Source organism: Narcine bancroftii, chromosome 5 (assembly GCF_036971445.1).
Source record: "Narcine bancroftii isolate sNarBan1 chromosome 5, sNarBan1.hap1, whole genome shotgun sequence".
Taxonomy (NCBI): domain Eukaryota; kingdom Metazoa; phylum Chordata; class Chondrichthyes; order Torpediniformes; family Narcinidae; genus Narcine; species Narcine bancroftii.
In genome coordinates, this window is record NC_091473.1 from 6,403,862 (window position 1) to 6,430,140 (window position 26,279).

At 43.2% G+C, this 26,279-nt stretch overlaps 1 protein-coding gene across 2 annotated transcripts in view; it reads right to left on the minus strand.

Moving 5' to 3' along the window:
- Positions 1-26,279, minus strand: part of sema3bl (sema domain, immunoglobulin domain (Ig), short basic domain, secreted, (semaphorin) 3bl) — a 237,679-nt gene that overhangs the window by 15,355 nt on the left and 196,045 nt on the right. For both annotated transcript variants that reach the window (XM_069936651.1, XM_069936650.1), the window contains exons 9-15: positions 25,710-25,779; positions 24,758-24,902; positions 17,390-17,621; positions 10,523-10,614; positions 9,922-9,963; positions 8,610-8,767; positions 5,841-5,908 (exon numbers count right to left, since the gene is read on the minus strand). In XM_069936651.1, the coding sequence (XP_069792752.1) occupies positions 5,841-5,908; positions 8,610-8,767; positions 9,922-9,963; positions 10,523-10,614; positions 17,390-17,621; positions 24,758-24,902; positions 25,710-25,779 (807 nt within the window). The remainder of the gene's footprint in view (positions 1-5,840; positions 5,909-8,609; positions 8,768-9,921; positions 9,964-10,522; positions 10,615-17,389; positions 17,622-24,757; positions 24,903-25,709; positions 25,780-26,279) is intronic.

The window sequence follows — 26,279 nt, forward strand, 5'->3', positions numbered from 1 at the left end:
AGGCAGTGAAGGACACCCCTGTAGATGTCCCACTCAATAATGTATACAATTTTGTATACTGTTAGGGGGACCAACCTACTAGGGACAAGCCATGGCAGTCAGGTCTCTGGCATGGAGTCTGGTCCTGTGGCTAGGAAGGGAAGGGAGGAGAAGAAGCGAGCTGTAGTGATTAGGGGAACAGAAAAGAGGATCTGGGGAATGAGTATCCCAGATGGTATGTTGCCTGCCTGGTACTAGGGTCTGAGATATCTCAGATCAATTCATGGCATTCTCAGGAGGGAGGGTGATCTGCCAGATGTTGTGATCCATGTAGGAAGGGTGAGGAGGTCCTGCAAGGAGCGTTCAGGGAGTTAGGCACTAGGTTGAAAGACAGGACCTCCCAGTTAGTGATCTCAGGATTGCTACCTGGGCCACGTGCTTGTGAGATTAGAAATAGGAGGATAATGCAGCTTAACATGTGGAAAAAGACATGGTGCAGGAGGGAGGGCTTCATGTTTCTGGATCATTGGGCTCTCTTCCAAGGAAGGCGGGACCTGTTCCAACAGGATGGTTTGCATCTGATCTGGAAGGGGACTAATATCCTTGCGGGAAGGTTTGCTAGTGTTGCTCTGGTGGGTTTAAACTAGATTTGCAAGGGGGAGGGGAACCAAAGTGCCAGAGAAGATAGAGGAATGGAGGAGGGAAAAGATATGTGAAAATGCATGCAATGTTAGAAGTCAAAGGGTTGTACATAGAAACATAGAAGATAGGAGCAGGAGTAGGTCATTCAGCCCTTCGAGCCTGCACTGCCATTCAATGAGATCATGGCTGATCTTAAAGTTCAGTACCCCGTCCCCGCCTTCTCTCCATAACCCCTAATTCCCTTATACTGAAGAAATATATCTAATTCCCTCTTAAATATATTCAATAAACCTGCCTCTACTACCCTCTGTAGCAATGAATTCCACAGATTCACCACCCCCTGGGTAAAGAAATTCCTGCTCATCTCGGTCCTAAATGGTTTGCCTATTATTCTCGAACCATGGCCCTGGCTCTGGATTCCACCACAATTGGAAACATCACTTCTGCACCCATTCTGTCTAGTCCTGCCAGAATTTTATATGTCTCTATGAGATCCCCTCTCAATCTTCTAAACTCCAGCGAGTACAATCCCAATTTGCGCAATCTTTCCTCATAAGTTATTCCTGCCACTCCAGGTATCAGCCTGGTGAATCGCCTTTGCACTCCCTCCATTGCAAGAACATCCTTCCTTAGATAAGGTGACCAAAACTGCACACAATACTCCAGGTGGGGTCTCACCAAGGCTCTGTACAGCTGCAGTAAGGTATCCTTATTCCTTTACTCAAACCCTCTTGATATGATGGCCAACATACCATTTGCCTTTTTAACCGCCTGCTGTACCTGCATGCTCGCCTTCAGTGACTGGTGCACAAGAACCCCCAGGTCTCTCTGCAGTTCCCCATCTCCCAATCTATTGCCATTCAAATAGTAATCCGCCTTCCGGTTTGTATTACCAAAGTGGATAACCTCACTGTGATAGTACAGATCTATCACCAATGTACATAGTGTATATAGTTACTGTATCTAGACTGTGCTTACAGCGATTGGCTGAGAGCTAAGCCACACCTATTGTTTGGGCCTTAAAGGGTTGTGTCCCTAGCCAGGTCAGATCATTCCGGACTGGTCGGCCACCTGTGAAGAGCTCCGGTCTTTTGCTAATAAAAGCCTTGGTTTGGATCAACAAGTCTTTGGTTCTTTCGACGAGCTCTACAATTTTATTAGCAAAAGACCGGAGCTCTTCACAGGTGGCCGACCAGTCCGGAATGATCCGACCTGGCTAGGGACACAACCCTTTAAGGCCCAAACAATAGGTGTGGCTTAGCTCTCAGCCAATCGCTGTAAGCACAGTCTAGATACAGTAACTATATACACTATGTACATTGGTGATAGATCTGTACTATCACACTCACATTTATCCACATTGTAGTGCATTTGCCATGTATCTGCCCAGACCCCCAATTTATCCAAATCACACTGGAGCTTCCTGACCCCCCCTCTTCAGTGCACACAATCCCTCCTAGCTTAGTATCGTCTGCAAATTTGGAGATATTACATCCAATCCCCTCATCTAGATCATTAATGTAAATTGTGAACAGCTGGGGTCCCAGTACAGATCCCTGTGGCACCCCACTGGTCACCACCTGCCACTCAGAAAATGAGCCGTTTAACCCAACTCTCTGTCTTCTATCTGCCAGCCAGTTCTCAGTCCACATCAATACCTTGCCCCAATCCCATGAGCCTTGATTTTTCATGTCAGTCGTTTATGTAAGACCTTATTGAAGGCCTTTTGGAAGTCCAGGTACACCACATCCACTGGCTCTCCCCCATCTATTTTACCTGTCACCATCTTAAAGAATTCCAATAGATTTGTCAAGCATGATTTACCTTTTGTAAATCCATGTTGACTCTGTCCGATCCCTTCTCTGCTAGTCATATGCTCTGCTATTACATCCTTAATAATGGATTCCATCATTTTGCCCACGACTGATGTAAGGCTCACCGGCCTATAATTCCCTGCTTTTTCTCTACCCCCCTTTTTAAATAGTGGGTACTGATCCTGAGTCTATCGAGTTCTGGAAAATAATTCTTAAAGCATCTGCTATCTGAATGTCCACTTCCTTAAGTACCCTAGGATGTAGATTATCAGGCCCTTGGGATTTATCGGACTTCAATCCCTTCAATTTCCCCAAGACCATGTCCTTAGAGATACTGATTTCTTTCAGCTCCTCCCTTGCATTAGTCTCTATGTTTCCCAACATCCTTGGGAGGTTATTTGTATCCTCTCTTGTGAAAACAGAACTAAAGTAAGAATTTAATTGGTCTGCCATTTCCTTATTCTCCATTATATATTCCCCTGATTCTGACTGCAAAGGACCTACTCTGGATTTCACCAATCTTTTCCTCTTGACATATCTATAAAAGCTTTTGCAGTTGGTTTTTATGTTTGCCGCAAGCTTACTTTCTTAATTTATTTTTGCCCTCTTGATTAATCCCTTTGTCCTCCTTTGCTGTATCTTGAACTGTTACCAGTCTTCGGATTTGGTACTTTTTTTGGCCAATTGATATGCTCTCTCTTTGGACCTAATGCTGTCTCTAATTTCCCTTGTTATCCATGGTTGAGTCACCTTTTTTGGTTTATTTTTATGCCAAACCAGTATAAACGATTTCTGCAATTCTTCCATTAGATCTGTGAATGCTTTCCATTGTCTTTCCACTGTCAACCCCTCCATAAACACCACCCAATCAATCTTATTCAACTCCCGTCTCATACCATCATAATTCCCTTTATTTAAATTCAGGACCTTAGTCTCGGTTTTAATTTCTTCACTCTCCATGTCGAGTGAGAATTCGATCATATTGTGATCGCTCCTACCCAAAGGGCCTCGTACAACAAGATTGCTGATTAGCCCCTTTTCATTACATAATACCCAGTCTAAAATGGCCTGCTCCCAAGTTGGTTCCTCGACATATTGGTCTAGATAACTGTCCTGTAAACATTCAAGGAATTCCTCCTCCTCAGTATTTTTACTAATTTGGCTAGTCCAATCTATATATGTAAATTAAAGTCTCCCATGATGACAGCTGTTCCCTTATTGCACGTTTCTCTAATTTCTCTTTTTATGCCTTCCCTCACTTCTACATTACTATTTGGAGGCCTATATACCACCCCCACTAACGTTTTCCGCCCCTTGCTATTCCTCAGTTCTACCCATATAGATTCCTCATCTTCCGAGTTAATATCCTTCCTGTCAATCGTGTCGGTCCCTTCTCTCACCATCAATGCTACCCTATCCCCTTTTCTTTCTTGCCGATCCCTCCTAAATATTGTATACCCCGGGACATTAAGTTCCCAGGCTTGTCCACCTTGCAGCCATGTTTCTGTAATCCCAATCAAATCGTATTTGTTTGTCTCAAATTCCACAGCCAATTCATCTACCTTGTTCCGAATGCTTCTTGCATTAAGATATAAAGCCTTCAGATTTGCTTTTTTCACCCTCCTTGCTCTTTCTGATTTTTACAATATTTTACAAATATTTCAATGCAAGGAGTATTGTAGGAAAGGCAGACAAACTTGAGGCTATTAGTTTTTTTAATTTTATTTTTCATTTGTGTCAAAACATAAACTACGATACAAAAGAATACAATTTTTATATATTTTCTCCCTCCCTCCCCAAAAAAGTAGGAAAAATGAAAAATTAAAAAATGAAAAATAAAAAGAAAAGCCTGTCTAATAAACATATCTTTTAAATTAATTAATTTCAGTTTTACATAATAATCTAAAATCATAATTAATTAGGGCGGGTCGGATGGGGGTCGTGGTGGACGCTGCAGCAATAAAATCCATGTAGGGTGTCCAAATCTTATCAAATTTTTCTGGTTGATTTTGTAAATTATACTTTATTCTCTCTAATGATACACAATTTAACAATTCCGTTCGCCATCTATTCAACCCCACCATATCACCAGGTTTCCATGTTGCAGCTATAGATTTCTTTGTAATTGCTACACATAAAAAAAATTCTTTTGATAAATATCTAACCTCAATTGGGAAACATCTCCCAATAAAAATACTCTGGGATCCTTCAAAATTTGCATCTTCAAAACTCGTCCAAATAAAATATTTATATCCTTCCAAAATTTATCTACCTTTTCACATTGCCAGACTGCATGCAGGAAAGATCCTACTTTTTATTACATCTAAAACATTGATCAGAACATTTTGAATTAAGTGCATGTAATATGAATGGAGTATAATATAACTGATGTAGAAAATTAAATTGTACCATTTGATATCTAACATTAACTGTATTAGCTACACTTTCATAGCATAATTTTGACCATACTTCTTCTTAAATGTATATATTTAAATCTTTTTCCCATCTGGATTTAGATTTAAATAAATCCTTTTTCTGAATAGTCTCTTGTAATTTGATATAAATATTAGTAATAAATCTTTCAATAATATTCATTATTAGATATTCAAATAGACTTTGTTCTGGTAATTTAAAATTCCTCCCTAACTTTCTTTTTAAATATGATTTAAGTTGATAATAAGATTGATTTATTACCTTGTGGCCAGTAGTGAAAATTGGTTGCAGGAGGGTTGAAATTGATCTCATATTTCTTAGTCTTCCTCAAGTCCAACATATGACTGTGATGCAGGACAACTTCCCCTCCCCCTACTCTACCACTCCCATTCACCCCCCCTCCCCCACCCTACCTGCCTGCCCCGCCACCCACTTCATTCACCTCCTTAAAGTTCACCCTCTTCCCAGCCAGGGCTCGGGATAACGTGTGATAAGCAGAGCACTGCTGCAGTGTTGCTGTTGAGATTGAGGGCAGTTGTTGGGGTTGAAATAAGAGAGTGGGTGGTTTGAAACTGTACGCCAAAGCTGTGCTGCATCCAACCTCAGGAGTCTGATCCTAGCACAAAGATCTCAAACAGGGGTTGCATTTCCTAATGCAAAAATCCCAAATTCTGCTGAACACTCTTGGCTAACAAAAAGAGATTCTTACGCTGCTGCATGGCCAAATTTAATAGGAAGATAACAGTGCGTTAATACAGTGATGGACAAACTTTTAATGTTCAACCCAAGTCCAAGGGATGAAGAGGCATGGCGAGACTTTGCAACTTCTATAATTTGATTTGTGGCTTTCATAAGTTACCTCACACAGAGATGTGCTGCGCTAGTTTTAAAAGATACCTGCATATGAACATCCTGTTGAATGTTAAAATAATCAGACAGATTCATTTGAGGAGGAGGAGCTTTGTTCCTTACCGCTCAAATTCTGATCCAGGCACTGGTGAATGGGATTACCATTCCAGATATCTTGTCTTCGGAAGCGTCTGAATAAATAAAGGAAGGCACTCGAATGAGGTCTGGGGTAAAACACAGGATTCTGTTGATACTGTGGTTAAGTGAAAAAACCCACAGATGCTGGAGAAACTTAACAGGTCAAACAGTGCCTTTATGTCAAGATACATCACCAATGTTTCGGGCTTGAGTCCTTCATCAAGTTGTGAGGGAACATGAGAGAGGTCTGAACAAAAGGGGGAAGGGGAGGAGGGGGCCTGGATTCTTTTAAAGCATCAGTAAATGTTCCCTCGGAATGTATGATGCTACTTTAGTCAAATCATTCAAGATGTGATCTAACCATAGAGCAGCACATCGTTTGGATTGGCAGTTGTTGATAAACATGGCGATCACTTCATTCACCCTTATGTTCTCATGCATCTATGAATTGTACCTGTAAGTTGCTTGTGGGCTCGGAGATGAGGGCAGCACGGTGATAGTAACAGTTAGCGCGAAGCCATTACGGTGTCAGCAACCCGGGATCGAAACTGCCGCTGTCTGTAAGGAGTTCATACATTCCTCCCTTGCCCTGCGTGGGATTTTCTCCGGGTGCTCTGGTTTCCTCCCACCTTCCAAAAACATATGGGGCTGCCAGGCTAATTGGGTCTAATTCGTGGAACAGGTTTCAATAGCCAGAATCGCCTTCGACTGAGTTGTAAACAAGTTTAAATGCACAATATCTTAACTGCAGTTGAACTCATGTTTTACAAGGGTGTGCCTCTGTGCATAAAGACCCAGATTGCAGACAATTTGTTCACCTCTCCTGCTACCTTCAACTAGGTGAATGCAGGCATCCGGTACATTCTAAACTATTGCACCTTCTTTTAAACCAAATTATTAAAACTAGAGGGCACAGGTTTAAGGTGAGAGGGGAAAAATTTAAAGGGGACCTTCAGGGCAATTTTTCATGCAATGGGTGGTGGGGATAATGAAGAGGGATTGGCAGAGATGGGTACATTTCTAACATTTAGAGGACAAGATCATGAAAAGGGAGGTTTAAGGGAAACATACAAATTTGCTGGAGAGTTTCTCTAGAGGTAGGTACATTTCCAACATTTAAGAGGACAAGATCATGGAAAGGAAGGTTTACAGAGAAACATACAAATTTGCTGGATAGTTTCCCTAGCATCTGCAGACTCTCTTGTTTAACAAGGTTTAAAGGGATATATCAAGCTCAATTTCAAGTTCATTTTATTATCATCCGAGTGTATGAGTTCAACCCGATAAAACAGCGTTCTCCGGTCCTCGGTGCAAAAAACACAGACACACACCCAGACATAGCTCACATACAGACAAACAATACATATGCAGCACTTGCATACATATATAAAAATAAATAAATGTTGTTTAATAATTAGTCGGGTGTTGATGGGTGATTATGAACCATTCATTCAGTCACACCATATCACAAGATTTTCCCCATAAGTATTATGGAGAGAAAGCTGGGCAGTGGGGCTAAGTGGGAAAAATGGATCAGTTCATGACTAAATGGTGAGGCAGACTTGATGGGTTGAATAGCCTATTTCTGCTCCTATAGTGGCTCTCAACCCTTTTCTTTCCACGCGTTGTCCATTTTAAGTAATCTCTATGCCATCGGTGCTCTGTGATCAGTAAGGGATTGCTTAAGGTGGGATGTGAGTGGGAAGGGAAGGTTGAGAATCATGGCTCTAGACCCAATTGTTAATGAAATATTTTGCTTGAGAAAAATTGTCATTGCCCCATTTCCTTTGGAGTTGTGAAACCATGCACATAACGAGTCATTTAGAGACCATTACAACAGTGGTTTCCAAACTTTCTCTTTCTACCCACATACCACCTTAAGCAAATCCCTTACTAATCACAGAGCACCTATGGCATAGGGATTACTTAAAGTGGTATGTGAGTGTAAAGAAAAAGGTCGAGAACCACTGGTCTAAAATTAAGCAAATCAGACTAGCTCAGGTAGGCCAGCATGGACATGTTGGCTGAAGGGCCTGCTTCTGTGCTGTATTTTATTATTCAGATGATTCCTCCTGTGTGTCCACTGAGGCTCAGTTACTTGAACGAGAAAGTTGTGGGTTCAAGCCTCAGTCAAGTGTATGAATCTCTGCCTATATTCCAGCGGAGAGCTAATTCTGGGTGCAATGTCAAACTAAGGTCAAGTCTGCTTTTGGGTGGATAGAGAAGATCTCAAAAGCTCTTTTGAAGAAGAAGAAGATCAGAACAATTATTCCTGGTGACATGGCTAATAATTATCTCTCAACCACCATCTTAAAAAGAGATAATCAGGTCATCACCACATTGCCACGTCTGGGATCTTGCTGGGGCACTATTTAGCTGGTATATTTCCTCTATCACATTAGAGATTATATTTTAAAATGTATTTTGTTGCCTTTAGAATGCACAGCAAATACTGTACCTGTAGCATATTTCTATACCAATCTCCTTTTGAATGTCCTAAGAGAGATCTCATGAAAGAATACTAGTCCATTTATGTGTGTGAACACATTTGTTTCATCCCTAAAATATAATGTTTTCATATATTTCTTGCATTTGGCCCATATCCCTCCAAACCTGAACAAGAAAGTCTGCAGATGCTGGAAAAACTTTACAGCACATTGGAGTTTTAAACCTTCCTATCCGCGAACTTATCTTTTAAATGTTGAAAGACATGCAGCAACATCTCCAGGGGCAATGGAAGAACAGGCAGGTTACCTCTTTGCAGTGGGCTGGTATCTGGTACACGAACTCCCGTCCCAGGCGCAGTAAGGGTCTCTGGCTAGGCAGCACTCGGCGCAGGCACTCCCGTAGGTCTCGCACTGATGGAGCTTCACCTGGGCCACCCCCACTCTTGAGGCGACATACAGTTGTTGCTGCAGAGGAGGCGGACAACAGTAAACCGAGACTGCGCACAAAGACAGGACAGAGAGCCACCAGGTTGTAGTTTGGGGCAGAATGTTTCATGTCAAAGGAGAGACTGGGTGTGCTTTCCTTGAAGACTGATAGAGCTATTCAAAATTTTGAGAGACATAGGGAAGGTAGACAGAAAGAAACCTTTTCCTCTGGCAAATTCATCATATCTGAGAGAGCAGGAGAGTTAAAAGGAATCAGATGATTTTTTTTTTTACCCAGATAGTGTTTACAAGCTGGAATACAGCCATGTTGGGAAGAGTATCAGGTTCAGTGGGTTCACAGAGAGTTAAGTCTGGGCACAAGCATTACAATCACGGGTAACTTTAAAGAATACACGGGAGACAAACGGGAGAACGTACAACAATACTTGATGACTCTACTACAGTACTAAACAATGCCTTCAAAATTCACATTGGACCCAGGTTTGACTCATTCACATTGGATTTAGGTTGGACTCTGATACCAGTGGTCACCTCTACACGCTCACACACTCTAAAGACAGGGACTTTCACACACACTCCCAGTTCCCTCTACCAATGCAGATGCGACTACTGATATATCGCAGTACTTCGGCTCAGCTTCAGTGTAGTGGACACCTTACCCGTGACATTTCCAGTAGCGATCTGGAGTGGAGTGATGTCTGGGGCTTGGACCATGAGGCAGAGGAAAAGAAATGTGCTATGTGTTGATGTTATATACAGTGTTCTGGTCTGGGTACCCAGCCAATAATGATGTTAGGTAATTTAAATGAGCCAAGGGCAAGGTGTATACTAACAGGTGGCCAGAGTTCAACCTTAATTGACAGGTGATGTGACTTCCGAATAAGTTTCAGATGGGGAGGACACGTGACCACCCCCAAACCACAATATTCCAGGCAGGCAGGGAGGCCATCTGTTTCTCCACAATCCAAAAATATCCTGCCTTAGAAGATGGTGGAAATGTTCAGCATTAAAGAAACACCTGGATCTGCACTTGAATCGGCAAGTTATGGTAGGCTTTGGTGCATAGAAATGGTGGCCTGAAGCACTTGCTTTTATTCTGAGTTACATGTCTCTGCAGCAAGAGTGCAACTGAAGGACCTAAAGGAAAAGTACTGAGGATCTGTGGTACTCACCCGCTTCACGGAGATCTCCAATGCCGTGATGGGATTCGAAATCTGCCACAGTTAAAACGGAAGCCATTAATGAAAGTGTTTCCAATTTGCCATTCTTTTCAATCCCAGAATTTTCTTTCCTAGGGGGGTAATTTTGAATGTGGCTTCATTGCAGTACGATGGTTGATGGGCCCACATCCCACTCAATGACTTGAGTCTAAAGTGCGGGCCGGCACTCCTTGTGCAGGAATGAGAGGTGCTGCCTTGTGGATAAGATACTAAACCAAGTCCTAAACTGCTCTCTCAGCTGGATGTCGTGACCTCGTGCAGCAAAGAATGTGCTGGAGAAACTCAGCGGGACAAATAGCAATGGCGGGTGAATGAGAACGGTCAACATTTTGGGCTGGAGCCCTTCGTCAAACCTGAGAGTGCAGAGAGGAGCTAGCCAGGATAACGAGGGAACCACAGAGGGAGATAAGGATGCACAGAAGTCCCGTCAAAGAGAGGAGGAAAGCATCTTCAAAGCTAGCTTGTTGGAGGGGAGCAGCAACCTCAAATGGAACAGCTACCCCGTCTTCCCTTCCTCGTGCACAATCACAATCCAACAGGACAGAGTGAGTACCTTAAACACCTGCAGCTCCTCCAGAATCACTTCCTCACTCTGGACAGCATTCCCCTTCCGCAACGCAATTGTCTTCAGAACCATTCCTGTATCTGCAGAGGGAGAGAACACCAGGCCTACTGATTCAGCTCTCCAGAAAATGCAATTCAGAAAAAAAACATAAATACTTACATCTGGTGCAGATGAGATTCTGCTGCTTCTCCTAAAACCTAATCTTACCCAGATTAACATTCATCTTTGGAGCTACCATAGAATAGTCCCCAGAATATGGTTTACAATAAGGATCCAGCAATTCACCCTGGGCAAATATTAACCCACAAAATGGGGTTAACATTTGGACACTGTGAAATTGCCCTTTGAAAATCTTGCTGTGTACAGACTATCTCCTATCTACTTTCTTTTTCAATCTTTTTTATTGGTATTTATAATAAGAAAACAGAATAAAACTGAAAATAGTATCACACATATATATAAAACTTCAAAGAGTATAAACTCAGTCCCCCCTCTACTGCACTGGGTGAAGATAGAAAACACACACACACACACACACACACACACACACACACACACACACACACACGATTATCTGAAATGGTGGGAACCAGGCCTATGTCAGATAAATATTTTTTTTCGGAGAATTGGTCATTATTTAAAAACAGCCCAGTAACAACAGCAAATCACTTCTAACAGTGTTTATGCAACAACAAACAACAAGGGAAGGCTTTTTCAAACATTAAAATAATGTTTAATTCTCACCAAAATAGAAATGCTGGCCACCGCCAATCTCCAGCACTTTCCCACCAAGGCCTCGCTGTCCCTGGTCAGTTTGGCCCGAAATTTTTTTTCGGATAAATGAGGATTTCTGATTTGTTTCAGATATCCTCATTTATCTGAATTTTTTTTGATTTCAAAAAAACGGAGGATATCGGATTATCGGAATTGTACTGTGCGAGTATTTTCCCAAATCCTCAGTTATTCGAAATATTTTAATAAATTCAGATAAACGAGGATATCCAAAACAAATTAGAAATCCTCATTTATCTGAAAAATTTTCAAATATATATAAAATACCTAACCTACTCTATTACGAAAAAAGAAAGCTAACCAAAACAAAAAAGAGCCACTTATCCTGAGGGTCTCTTATATTTTGCAACTTTTGATTCATACCGTAAGTCAAAAAACTAAGGTAAGACTATATATCATCTGGAAGAGTGAGTACATCTAATCACTATCTGCTTTCATTCCTACCTTGTAACAGCAACTACACTGATTGGCTGGAAAACATGTCACAATGTCCTAAGTGGCACTGTGGTACAGCTCTGCTGCTCCACTCCCTTTAGCATGCTGGGATTGATCCTGACCTGGTGTGGAGTTTGCAGGTTCTGAGTGTATCCACATGTGTTTCCTTCGGGTGTTGCAGTTTCCTTCCACATCCAAAAAAGGGTTAATTAGTCACTCTAAATTGACCCCAGGATGGAAGAGAATGGTAGAATCCAGACTTTCTGATGGGAACATGGAGAGAATAAAATGGGACCAGTGCAGAACTCGAGTAAGTGTTTAGTTGATGGTTTAAAGACTTTTTTTTTCTTTGCTGCATCAGATTTTGGTATAAATGCTCATTAGCCCAGAGATTGGATACTAGCAGTAACATCAAGTGTTACACCTCTGGACCATTTTAGTTAACTCTGTCTTCGGATGGTCGCCACATTACGTGAAGGACAAGATAGCTGTGGAGAGGAGATTTATCAGGATTGGAGAACATGTCTTATGAAGCAAGGTCGACAGAGCTGGGGATTTTCTCTTCGGACTGATGAAACATAGAAACATAGAAGATGGGAGCAGGAGTAGGTCATTCGGCCCTTCGAGCCTGCTCCACCATTCAATGAGATCGTGGCTGATCTTAAAGTTCAGTACCCCGTCCCCACCTTCTCTCCGTAACCCCTAATTCCCTTATACTGAAGAAATATATCTAATTCCCTCTTAAATATATTCAATGAACCTGCCTCTATTGCCCTCTGTGGCAATGAATTCCACAGATTCACCACCCACTGGGTAAAGAAATTCCTCCTCATCTCGATCCTAAATGGTTTGCCTATTATCCTCGAACCATGGCCCCGGGTTCTGGACTCCCCCACAATTGGAAACATCCCTTCCGCATCCATTCTGTCCAGTCTTGCCAGAATTTTATATGTCTCTATGAGATCCCCTCTCAATCTTCTAAACTCCAGCGAGTACAATCCCAAATTGCGCAATCTTTCCTCATAAGTCATTCCTGCCATTCCAGGTATCAGCCTGGTGAATCGCCTCTGCACTCCCTCCATTGCAAGAACATCCTTCCTTAGATAAGGTGACCAAAACTGCACACAATACTCCAGGTGTGCTCTCACCAAGGCTCTGTACAGCTGTAGTAAGGTATCCTTATTCCTATACTCAAACCCTCTTGATATGAAGGCCAACATACCATTTGCCTTTTTAACCGCCTGCTGTACCTGCATGCTCGCCTTCAGAGACTGGTGCACAAGAACCCCTAGGTCTCTCTGCACTTCCCCATCTCCCAATCTATTGCCATTCAAATAGTAATCCGCCCTCCAGTTTGTATTACCAAAGTGGATAACCTCACAGTTATCCACATTGTAGTGCATTTGCCATGTATCTGCCCAGACCCCCAATTTATCCAAATCACACTGGAGCTTCCTGACCCCCTCTTCAGTGCACACAACCCCTCCTAGCTTAGTGTCATCTGCAAATTTGGAGATATTACATGAGGATGAGAGGTGACTAAATAGGTATGAGGCAGCCATATAGGGTGGTCAGCCAGCACATTTCTACCGGGGCAAACACCAGAAGATATCAGTTTAAAGTGAGTGGAGGAAACTTTAGGTAAGTTTTGTTTTAACACAGAGAGCGGTAGGTGCCTGGAATGTGTTGCCGGAGGTGGTGAAAGACGCTGATACAATGGGAAATTCAAAAGATTCCTGGATAGGCAAGGGGATGTAAGGAAAATAGAGGATTATGGGTGTGAGGTAGGGAAGGATTAGACTGTTGTGCAGTAGGTTCCCATAGGTCAGCACAACATCATGTCTCTGCACTGTACTCTAATGTGCTATGTTCTATTGGTTGATTAAGGACTCTCATCAGCTGGCCTGCAGTTCCTTCAGGAACTATGTGTACTCGAATGGAACAAACTCAGCAGCTCAGGCAGCGTCTGTGGGGGCAAAGGGATGGTCGAGACCCTGCACCAAGGTTGAGAGTGTAGAGGGGAGATGGTCAGTACAAGGTGGTGAGAGGGAGGGCTGGCGGGGGATAGGCAGAACCAGGTGAGGAGCAAAAGAGCCAGACGGGGAGGGGTGGGAGTGAGAGTGGCTGGTGGGGGGAAAGGTTGGGCCATATGAAGAGAAGGAGTAGATGGAGCAAACTGGGGGGGGGGGGGGGTGGGGAAGAAATGTAGAGGTTGTCAGAAGTTGGGATATGTTGCAGAATCATAACAGGCTGCAAAATCTGGAACTTGGTAGGGATAGGAAGGGGATGAGTGGGACCAAGTGAGGCAGGCATGGGAAAGGGGAATGGTTGGGAGGAAAACTAAATGGGGGAGAAGGGAGCACTGGAGACCTGCAATTGGAAAATTAATTGATCATACCACAAGGACTATCCAGGTGATAGACAAGAACATCTGCAGATGCTGGCGTCAAGGGCAATGCACAAGTATGTTGTTAAAAACTCAGGAGGTCACTCAACGGATGTTTCGGGCCTGGGGCCCTTCGTCAAGGGATAAGCAAAAACAGGCAGGTGCCTGAATAGAAAGGCGTGGTGAGGGGGAAGAGGAGAGGAGGGAGGAAAGGGCAGGGGGAGGAGCCCAGACAGAAGGGAGGTGATGGGGGAGCGGGTAGTTTTCTGACAGGAGAAGAGAAGGGGAGGGAAGCTGGATGAAAAGAGTCAGAGGGATGGGGAAAGAGAGAGGCTTGGGGAAGGGAGTTAACAGAAATTGGAGATCAATGTTAATGCCTTCTGGTTGGAGAGCGCCCAGACGGAACACAAGATGCTCCTCCAATTGGCAGGGAGCCCAGGTTTGGGAGTGCATGAGGCCATGGCAATATGACATGCTGTCCTTGGAATGGAAGTTGGCCTCAGACAGGTTAAGGCAACCTGCACTACTCTTGCTTTTCTCCTGCTTAAGTGTCTCATAGATACCAAGAGCACAAATAGCTTGCAAAAAAGAGGAAGTATATTTATCAGAAAGGGGTCTGTAGACATTGGAATCTGCAGCAAAACACAACCTGCTGGAGGAAGTCAGTAGGTCAAGTAGCATCACTCGAGCTATCTTTCCCGCTGAGGTTAGGTGAGATAAATATTGAAGAATATGGGTTGAGCATGAAAAGTGAACTGCTTAAAGGGAATAATTGGAGGAACTTCGTCACATATAGAGTAGTGGGAGTGTGGAACAAGCTGAAAGCTGGATTGGTGAATGCAAGCTCCATTTTTAGATTTAAGAAAAATTTGGACAGGTCCGTGGATGGGAGGGGTATGGAGGGAAATGCTCCAAAGGCAGGTCAGTGGGAAGAGGCAGAATAATAGCTCAGCACAGACTAGGAGGGCATGTTTCTGTGCTGTGGTGTTCTATGGTTCTAGCATCAATGGGAGATAAAGAATGGAGTTCATTTCAGGTTGGAACCCTTGATCAAAACATATTTAGAAAAAACTTTGGAACCAAATAAATCCTGAATGGATCTTGTTGTTTGTTTGCTGTGCTATTAGTTGAGATTTGAGTGCACAGTCACAGAAGAAGTGGTTTAGTTCATTCATTTTGACATTTATGGAGCTAATTCAGGATATTCCTTTGCTGTGCACGAACAAAGAGCACTCAGTGAAGAACCAATTCTGGGGTTTCTACGAGATGTTGGCAATAGGAGGGTCAAGCTAATCAGAGCGGAGATTACCCCAATACAATACCCGGCACAGGTGAAATATCCCAACAATAGCTTGGGGGGCATGGATTGACAGATGGTCGGTGACTTAAACACAGCGTCTGAAATCTGTCAACCTTGTGCAGCTGGTGACGAGGAGGGCTGGCTGCATGGCCTCGGGGAAAGATCCTGCAAATGTCAAAGTTTAGTGAAAGACAAAAAAAGCAAATTCTGACCAAGAGGCCGATGAAATTGCCTTGTCCATTGATGGATAAACAAGCCAAGCAGTTAGTGCGAGGGAAATAGATTTAAGACTTGGGCTGTAAATAACAGAGCAGGAAATTGAGCCATTCTTAACCGAGTGAAGGCTTATTCTTCCTTGAGCTGAATGGAATATTAAAAACTTGGAATATAATATCCCCTCACATGGAAACATCACAAATTGATTCACATAGGTCAAGTATGCTGTGTATGTATCTATATACACAGCAAGATTCCAGAGACAACAAGAGGACGATTCACTGGTTAATTTCTTGGGAAGTTCATTTGTTCAAAGAGCAATGTTGGACTGGGAGACCTCACATTTTTTTCTCAATTCAAACCTCAGCATGTAATCCGTAGGACAGCACCTCTATAGTGCAGTGTTCCCTCTGTACTGCTCAGCCCATTTGGAAAACCGGGAGTTATTTGAATATATTACCTTCTCATTCGGAACTGAGAGTTTTACCCTTGGTGCCATGGATGAAAGTTAATGCCATGAACATTTAACTGGAGAAAGCTTGCACCTAGAACTCAGTGGTGCACATTGCTACATGTGGTACGTCACAGATGTGGAGTTAGACAGGCGTTAAATGTCCTGCACTCATTCGCACCATGCATATACACACAGCATTCATATAAACTACTCATAGACACACTGCCCCTCATCAACGCATCTTGACCACAAACATACAGTCTCAAGACTGAACAGACTTCACATGGAGGAAACACTTTCTGACTTACACTATTCTAGGGGCCTGGAATTCATTACCTAAAAGAGTGTGAGCCAAAAGCTGTCAACACATTAAAGTGAGTGGGTGCATACTTGACCTCCAGGGCTATGGACCATGTGCTGTAAGGTGGGATTAGACTGGAGAGCTATTCATGTACCATCCTGAACCATGGTGGACTGAACAGCCTCCTCTTGTGTCAAAACATTTTCCACGATCCATGCCCACGCACTGTCCACAACCTTGAGGAACATGGAGATCACGTGCACATACCACGTCCCCCCCTCCATGTCTGAGGGTGGCCTTCCAGGAACACACACACTACACAACACTCAGCAGTGGATGCACATCTTTTCTCTGAGAAAATGAGATGACCACTAAAGGATATTTACAAGGAAGAAGCAGGAGTGAAAGCGAGAAAATTTTGGGAAACCCCTCTGAAAGGAAAAGACTGAAGGCTGGCCTGTTTTGGGTCTTTAGAAATCTTGTAAGAGAACAATAAGTTGAAGTAAAACCGATGTTTTCATTTTTTTGGGAAATCTGTTACTAGAGTCTACACCACAAGACTGTTCCTAATAAAACCAACAGTAGAATGAGGTGAAATGTCTTAACCACAGTATGGCGAGAATGTGGAACTTGCTATCTCAAGAAGCAGTTAAGGCATCCAGCTGGATCAGTAGGTGGTTGTGGGGAGATTAGGTTAAGAGATAGAAATCTAGTCTGCATGCAGATGTGATAAGGACAGATTCCACTGTGGTCTCGAAGAACGGAGGTGGATAATCATATGCAGAATTAAAGTAACTGTAAGGCAAGGCAAACATTTCGGGCAGATGGAATGAGTGAATTGCTAAAGTTGAGAACTGGCATGGGCTCAATACCCTCCTCCTGTGCTCTGATTCTACACAGAGAGACACTGACCACTGCACCTTAATTCCACACAGTTCTCCATACTCTGATGCATGCAGCATGTAGCATACCTGTCCCAATGAACATGACGTCATACTGTCCGTCTTCAGCTTCCACCCGGTCCACAACGATTTGGGTCATCTTGTAATGGACGTTGGTTTTGATGAGCACGGGGTGCTGGTTTATCGGGATCACAGAGTGGAACATCAGTGGGTGACTGCGGGCAAAGTGGAGGACATCATCTGGGTAGTCCTTGGTGCTGGTGTATTGGCGACTGGGCTGCGTGGTGATCTTACTGGGGCACTGTGGGAGGAGAGCATGGGCAAATTGTTATAAATGTCTTGAAAAGCATAATACAAAAGAAAGGTACTGTAGGGGAATGCTTGTTGGCAGATTGACAAATAATTCTGAGACCTGGACCAATGCAGATACACCTTCAAATCTCATCCATGGCAGCTGAGGAATGAAAATTCATTGGATACATTCTGAAATTGGAGGATCGTTTAACCAATGGGATTGTTATTTTTAAACAAAAAAAAACCAAAAACTTGGTTAATGCATTTATGAGAAAGACATTTCATGTCCTAATCCATTGAGACCTACGTGCATAGCCAAATATGATTGCCTCTTAACTGATTATTGAATTCAAGGTAGGGTAGAAAATGTGTTGATTGATGATAGCCACATCCCATGAATGATGGAGCAAGGTGAGATGTACTGGAAAGCACTGATAGGAGAGGTGAAAGGCAGTGGAACAGCAAGGGGCTCAGCGGCTGAAGGATCCCACAGGCTGTGGGCGGTTGATGACTTGTGGTCAAAGGACTCACCTGCTGGAGACTGGGTCATGGAAACCAGGTATTGGATCTGGGATTCGAGAAGGTGTTGAGGCCACAAGGAGGGTTAAAGACACATTTATTCCTAAACATAATAATATTACACATAACAACTCTCTTTTGCTTTTCTTTCTCCTATTGTTAAAGGTGCCAGACAATGCTTATAGTGAATCTTAGTTTACTGAACGGCAGACAAAAGTTAAATATATATCAAGTATATTACATTTTGAATGTATTAATAATGTGATAATAAAAGGAATCTTAAACCCTGGGCATTGAATGTGCTCATCAGATTGGTCCATTACACACACATTAAACCTCAGCAAGTGACAATGTACGTGAGTGTAGGTGATGGTGTAGACCCTGTAATTGTGCAGGTTGGGAGAGATAATTGTGCGAGGAACATGTGCCACTGTAAGAATTGAAGATAGTTCAACCGCAGAACCCTGCCACCGGGTTGCTATCTGGACCAATGTACAGCAGGAGCAAGTTATCAGCTCAGAAATAAAACCAGAAAAATGCTCAAAATACTCAGCAGATCAGGTAACATGTTCCAAGTTCAAGTACAATGCCCTCCATAATGTCTGGAACAAAAACACTTTTTTCCTTTAATTGCCCCATGTGCTCCACAGTTTTAAATGTGCAAACAAACAATTCACATGTGCACATGAAAGTGCACATTCCAGATTTTATTCACGGTTATTTGTGTACATTTTGGTTTGATCATGTACAAATTACAACACTTTTTATACATATTTCCCTCATTTCAGGGAACATTTGACTTCACAGGTGTTTGTGATTACTCAGGTATGTTTAATTGCTTCATTGTTGCAGGTATAAGAGAGCTAGGCTTGGTTCAAAGGTTTTGATCACCTTTGGAGTCTATTTTTGCCATTTTTCAACACGAGGACCAGAGTTGTGTCAAAGAAGCCATTATGAGGATGAAAACCAAGAATAAAACAGTAAGAGACATCACCCAAATCTTAGGATGACCAAAATCAACAGTTTGGAACATCATTAGGAAGAAGGAGCATACTAAAGAGCTCAGTAATTGCAAAAGGACTAGTAGGCCAAGGCAGACCTCCATTGCTGATGAGGAGAATTCTCATCATAATGAAGAAAAATCCCAAATGCCTGTCTGACAGAACACAGACCCTTCAAGAGGCAGGTGTGGATGTGTCAATGACGACTGTCTGCACCATTTCATCAGATGCAAGGATCGACAACGAGATAGACAACAGACTCGCCAAGGCAAATAGCACCTTTGGAAGACTACACAAAAGAGTCTAGAAAAACAACCAACTGAAAAACCTCACAAAGATAAGCGTATACAGAGCCGTTGTCATACCCACACTCCTGTTCGGCTCCGAATCATGGGTCCTCTACCGGCATCACCTACGGCTCCTAGAGCGCTTCCACCAGCGTTGTCTCCGCTCCATCATCAACATCCATTGGAGCGCTTTCATCCCTAACGTTGAAGTACTCGAGATGGCAGAGGTGGACAGCATCGAGTCCACGCTGCTGAAGATCCAGCTGCGCTGGGTGGGTCACGTCTCCAGAATGGAGGACCATCGCCTTCCCAAGATCGTGTTATATGGCGAGCTCTCCACTGGCCACCATGACAGAGGTGCACCAAAGAAAAGGTACAAGGACTGCCTAAAGAAATCTCTTGGTGCCTGCCACATTGACCACTGCCAGTGGGCTGATATCGCCTCAAACCGTGCATCTTGGCGCCTCACAGTTTGGCGGGCAGCAACCTCCTTTGAAGAAGACCGCAGACCCCACCTCACTGACAAAAGACAAAGGAGGAAAAACCCAACACCCAACCCCAACCAACCAATTTTCCCCTGCAACCGCTGCAACCGTGTCTGCCTGTCCCGCATCGGACTTGTCAGCCACAAACGAGCCTGCAGCTGACGTGGACATTTACCCCCTCCATAAATCTTCGTCCGCGAAGCCAAGCCAAAGAAGAAAGAAGAAGACACCAAGAACAGAAGTATAGAGGCTACACTGCAAGATGCAAATCACCAGTTAGCCACAAAAGCAGGGTGGCCAGATTACAGTTTGCCAAGAAGTATTTAAAAGATCCGACAGAATTCTGGAAAAAGGTCTTGTAGACAGACAAGACCAAGATTAACACATATCAGAGTGATGGCAAGGGAAAAGTGTGGAGGCGTAAAGCAACTGCCGAAGATCCAAAGCATGTCACCTTATCTGTGAAATATGGTGGGAGTGGGCCTAGGCATGTATGGCTGCCACAGGGTCTGGCAAATTTATCTTCATTGATAATATAACTGGTGATGGCAGCAGCAAAATTAATTCTGAGGTGTATGGAAACATCTGCTCAAGTTCAAGCAAATGCCTCCAAACTCAATGAATGGTGCTTCATCCTACAGCAAGACAATGATCCCAAACATACTGCTCAAGCAACAAAGGAGTTCTTCAAAGCAAAAAACTGAAAAATTCTTGAATGGTCACATCAGTCACCCAACGTAAATCCAGATTCGGCATCCCTTCCATATGCCGAAGAGAAAACTTAAGGGGACAAGCCCCCGAAATGAGCAGGAGGTAAAGATGGCTGCTGTAGAGGCCTGGCAGAGCATCACCAGAGAAGATATTCAGCAGCTGGTGATGTCAATGAATCATAGACCAAGCAGACCTTGCACGCAAGAAATATGCAATAAAGTACTAAACATGGCTACTTTAATATACATACCATTGCTGTGTCCCAAATATTATGGTGCCCTGAAATGAGGGAATGATGTACAAAAAGTGCTGTATTTTCTACATAGACCAACAAAGATGTAAACAAATACCCTTCAATAAAATCTGAAATGCACACTTTAATCACGTGAATGGTTTGATTACAAATATAAAACTGTGGAGCACAGAGGAAAATAAAGGAAAAAATTAGTCTTTGTCCCAAACATGATGGAAGGCTCTGTATATTGTGTATACAGTGAGAACAGATCGTCCATGAGCAGTCCAGCAAGTTAACCGACCATGCATTTAGCAGTAATATTTAGAACAAGAGCACATTTCATAGAACATCGAACATTACAGGCCCCTCAGCCCTGGATGTAGTGCCTACCTATGTTACCTACCATAAAAATTCTAAACCCTTCCTACCTATTTTAATTTCATCCATGTGTCTGTCTATTAAATGCCCCTCATGTTCCAGCCTCTACCATCATCCCCAGCATTCATTCCAGGCACCCACAACTCTCTGTGTAAAAAATGACCCTGATGTCTCCCCTAAACTTTCCTCCCTTCACTTTATACAGATGTCCTCTGGTGTTTGCTACTCCTGCTCTGAGAAAAAGGCACTGGCTGTGCATCTTAACTATGCCCCTCAGAATCTGGTAGGCTTCTATTAAGTAACCTCTCATCCTTCTTCACTCCAAAGAGAAAAGACTCATAAGACTTATTTTCCAATCAAGGCAACTTGCTGGTAAATCTCCTCTGCACCCTCTTCACAGCCTTCCTATAATGAGATGAACAGAACTGAACACAATACACTAATTGTGGTCTCACCATAGGTTTCTTGAGTTACATTACGACCTCTTGACTCTTGAACTTAATCCCCCTATTTAATCCTATAGGCTTTCTTAACTATCCTATCATCCTGTGCGGCGACCTTGAGGGATGTATGAATTTGGACACCAAGGTCCCTCTGTTCACCCACACTCTTAAGTAACCAACCATTAACACTGTATTCAACCTTCTGGTTTGACCTTCCAAAACATCACCTCACACTTATCAGGATTGAATTCTATCTATCACTTTTCTGCCCGACTCTACATCCTGTCTATATCCTCTCGTTACCTTCAAAAACCTTCAGCTCCATCTACAACTCCTCCGACCTTTGTGTCATCTACAAACTTACTGACACATCCTTCTGCCTCTTCATCCAGGTCATTTATAAAAATCACAAAGAGCAGGGGTCCCAGAACAGATCCCTGTGGAACTCCACTAGTGACTAACCTCCATGCAGAATACATTCCGTCCTTGTGACAGATTATATTGTGTTTGTATTGTATATAGATTTTTTTTGGGAGATAAATTGGGGCAGATTTTTATAGTGTAGGTTACATACAAACACGTTAAAACAGATCTTATTTAAAATACTGGAGCTCTGCTCATACCAGAAGAGCAGCTGCTGGGAGCCTTTGCATAAACTTTGAGGAGTGCCCAAAAGACTTCACTAATGGATTGTTGTTTTGAAAAGCAAGAGATGAAAGAGATCGGAGGAGTTGTTCAGAGCTGCAGGCTGTCTGGGAGTACAGCTTGCAGTTCTAAGATGGTCATGTGGTTTTGCAAGCAGAGAGAGTAAAACAGGTTTTCTCTCAGAGAGGGGGAATTCAGTTCTGCAGTTTTACAGTCAGCAGCAGTAGCTGGGACTGGAACAGGACAAGTTGGCAAGCTTGTGAAAACCCCCATTTGGAAGAAGGGTTGTGAGTGCTTAGTTCAGCCTGGTTAAAGCCTTTGTGGTTCATGCAAGAGGAGAGGACTAGCTGTCTAATGTTTCACTTGAAATAAGGGAAACAAAAAGGAAATCTGTGGTGACCTGAAAGAAAGAGGTCATCATCTGGAAAACCCTGAGGGGGCAAGTTTCTTCGGAAAGACACTGAAGTGGCTGATTAAAAAGGAATCAGTTGTGGGTGTCCAGCGAACAACAAATCTCTCTCTGAAAACCAACAAGAACCTTCCTGAGCAGTAACCATTTACCTTTCAAGCACCAAAGCCGGGTGAACTTTATAAATGTTAAATTCAGTGAATAGTATAATAATTGCCTGCAACCAGTGAACTTGGAAGAAGAGAAGTGAGATTGGACTATGAATCAAAGAACTTTTCTGAACTCACACACACATTACGTACACGTGCACTTAGAATTAGAAGGGGGTTAGTTAAGTTAATAGAGATAAGTTAAAGTGTCATTCTGTTTTCATGTTTAAATATAATTAAAAGCAACTTTTAAGTAACATTTTGTCTTGGTGAATATCTATTGCTGCTGGGTTTTGGGGTCCACTGGGCTCGTAACATTCCACGACTCTCTGTTTTCTACATACAAGTTAACTTTTAATCCACACACCAAAGGTTCTATGAATCCCATGCCTCATGACTTTCCTGAACAAGGTCCTCATGGGGAACATTGTCAAATGCCTTACTAAAATCCATGTACACCACATCTACTGCCCAACCTTCATCAATTTTCTTTAATTACCTCCTTATTAGACTCGCGAGGCACGACCTCTCTCAAAAAAAATGCTCATAAATTCTGTTCTTAAGAACCCTCTCCAGTTGTTTGCCCAACACTGATGTAAAACTCACCAGTCTATAATTCCCTGGATTCTCCCTATTACCTTTTTTAAACATGGGGACCAATATGTATGTTGCAGTGAAAGACTGATTAGTTCATAGCAAAGGCCACGTATGATCACTACCGTGAAGCTCACTCAGGAGCCCAATGGCTGCGGGGAAGAAACAGTCTTTGAACCTGCTGCTGTTCAATTTCATACTCTGGAACCTTCTCCCCAATGGGAGGAGAGCATGTCCAGGTCCTTTAGTACGCTGGCTGCCTTTCTGAGGCAGCGGGAAGTGTAGATGATGAAAGGAAGGAAGCTTTCCCTCTCCCAGTTCTGATCAAGGGTCCCTAACCTGAAACATTAACTCTTTCTTTGCACCGATACCACCTGATCTGATGAATTTGTTTTCAGGAGGACCAGGAATGACCACCCTCCACTATACATCAACAACTCTGTAGTGGAGAGAGTGGAGAGCACTAAGTTCCTTGGGGTTCACTTAAATAGTGGCCTATCATGGACACTCATCATCTCCTCACTTATCAGGAAGCCACAACAGTGACTGTACTTCCTGAGAAGACTGAAGTGGGCATTATGCCAACTTTCTATAGGAGCTCTATCAAGAGTGTCCTGGCCGGCTGCATCACCGTGTGGTACGGTTGCAGCAGAGAAATGGATCAGAGGTCAATCCACAGGACCATAAGCGTGGCAGGGAGGATCACTGAAGTCTCCCCCATGCCCCTTCCTCCAAATAACCTAATCTATCAGGATTGTTCTCTGAAGAAGGCGCACAAGATTACTGAGGACCCCTTCCACCCTGCACACAGCATCTTTCAGCTGCTCCCATTGGGGAAGCGATACAGGAGTATCAGAGCCAGCACCACCAGGGCTGAGGAACAGCTTCTTCCCACAGGCAGTGAGCATGCTGAACGACCAAAGGAACTGCTCACACTAGCCATCTGAGACTCTCATATGTACAAAACAATATTGATTGATTTATTTGTATAGATGAATACTTGTCCTGCATATGTATTGTTTGTCTGTGTGTTATGTCTGGTTGTGTGCCTATGGGTTCTGAACTGAGGACTGAAGAATGCTGTTTTGTCGGGTTATACTTGTACAATCGGATAACGATAAACTTGACTTGACTTATTTTATCTAAAATGATCACATACACTGATTAAAAAAAAAGGTCATCTAAAATATATTTAGTTTTTCTTTCCTCGCTGTGATGCATTTAAATATTGGACTTGGTTGCGAGGCAAAGCAGCAGTGAGTGATTTTTCCATGCAAGGATACTCACAGACCCAGGTCTTGGATAAGGCACTTTGCCCTCAAAAGCTGACCACTGATAGTCAGGGCCTTCCCTGTGTGCATAAGGCCCGTTGAAGACTTCCCGAATATCAGCCATCCGATACACGCAAACAGCATATCCTTGGAATACATGGCTGAAATAAGCAAGAGTGAGAATACATTCAGAAAATAGGGAGGTACAGAACAGCACAGCAAAAGGTCCCTTGGCCAACATTTTCAGCGCTGGACATGATGCCAATTGAAACTGCACATCTGCCTGCGCGTGGTCTACTTGCCTACATTCCCTGCCTCTTCCTGTCAGTCTAAATGGCTCATGCGCATTGCTATGGTACCTACCCACTCTTTGTGTAAACAAACTTGCTTCGTAACTCTTGGGCAGCACAGACAGCACCGATGACCCGGGTTCAAATCTGGCCCTACCTGTAAGGAGTTTGTACATTCCCTTTGTGACTGCCTGGGTTTCCTCCAGGGATGTTCCAGTTTCCTCCCACATTCCAAAGGCATATGGGATTAGTAGGTTAATATATCAAATTGGGGCTCATTGGCCGGAAGGGCCTGTTAGCACTGCATTTAAAATTTTAAAATATTACATCTCCTTTAAAGCTTCACTCTCTCACCGTAAAGCATTTCCGCTTGGGAAAATAGACTGACTATCTATACCTCTCATAATTTTATATACTTCTATCTGGTCACCCTTCAGTCTCTGCTGCTGCAGAGTAAACCTTCTGCATCGTCTCGAACAAAACCTCCACATTCCTCCTGTGCAGTGACCAAAAAGGCACAAAGTGCAGTACTCCAAATGTGGCCTGACCAAAGTTTAATTGAGGTGCTTGAGACGGCAATGGGCCTCATTACAAAGCACAATGAATGGGCCCATCACCCCACTGCTTCACTGTTCACCGTTGCCAACTAATGCGACAACAATTAAAATGGCTTCCTACCTGATTGTGCTAAAGATAGCATAGATTTCTGGATTCTTCTCATCTTTGGTCCTCAGTAGAAAGACATCCTCTGAGACACAGAAGGCAAAGTAAAATGTAGAGTGCTGAGTGCATCTTGGGTGAGCCTTCCTCTCTCCACTCCTTTGCCCATAAGATATAGGAGGGGAATTAAGCTATTTGGCCCCACCACTCCATTGTGACGGATTTACTATCTTTTTCAACGCCATTCTCCTTCCTTCTCTCCATAACCCTTGATTCCCTTCCTAATCAAGAACTTATCTATATCTGTTTTAAATTTACCCAATGATGGCCTCCACTGCGATCTTTGGCAAAAAATTCTATAGATTCAGCACCCTCTTGGAAATGAAGTTCCTGCTCATCCCAGTACTATTTTGTATTCTGAGGCTGTGGCCTCTGGCCCAAACTCCCCCACGACAGGAAATGTCTTCTCCACATCCACTCTACTCAGTCCTTCACTATTCAATAGGTTTCAATGAGATCCCCCCCTCATCCTAAACTCCAGTGTGCACAGTCCCAGAGCAACCAAATGCTCCTGACATAATGCCCCTT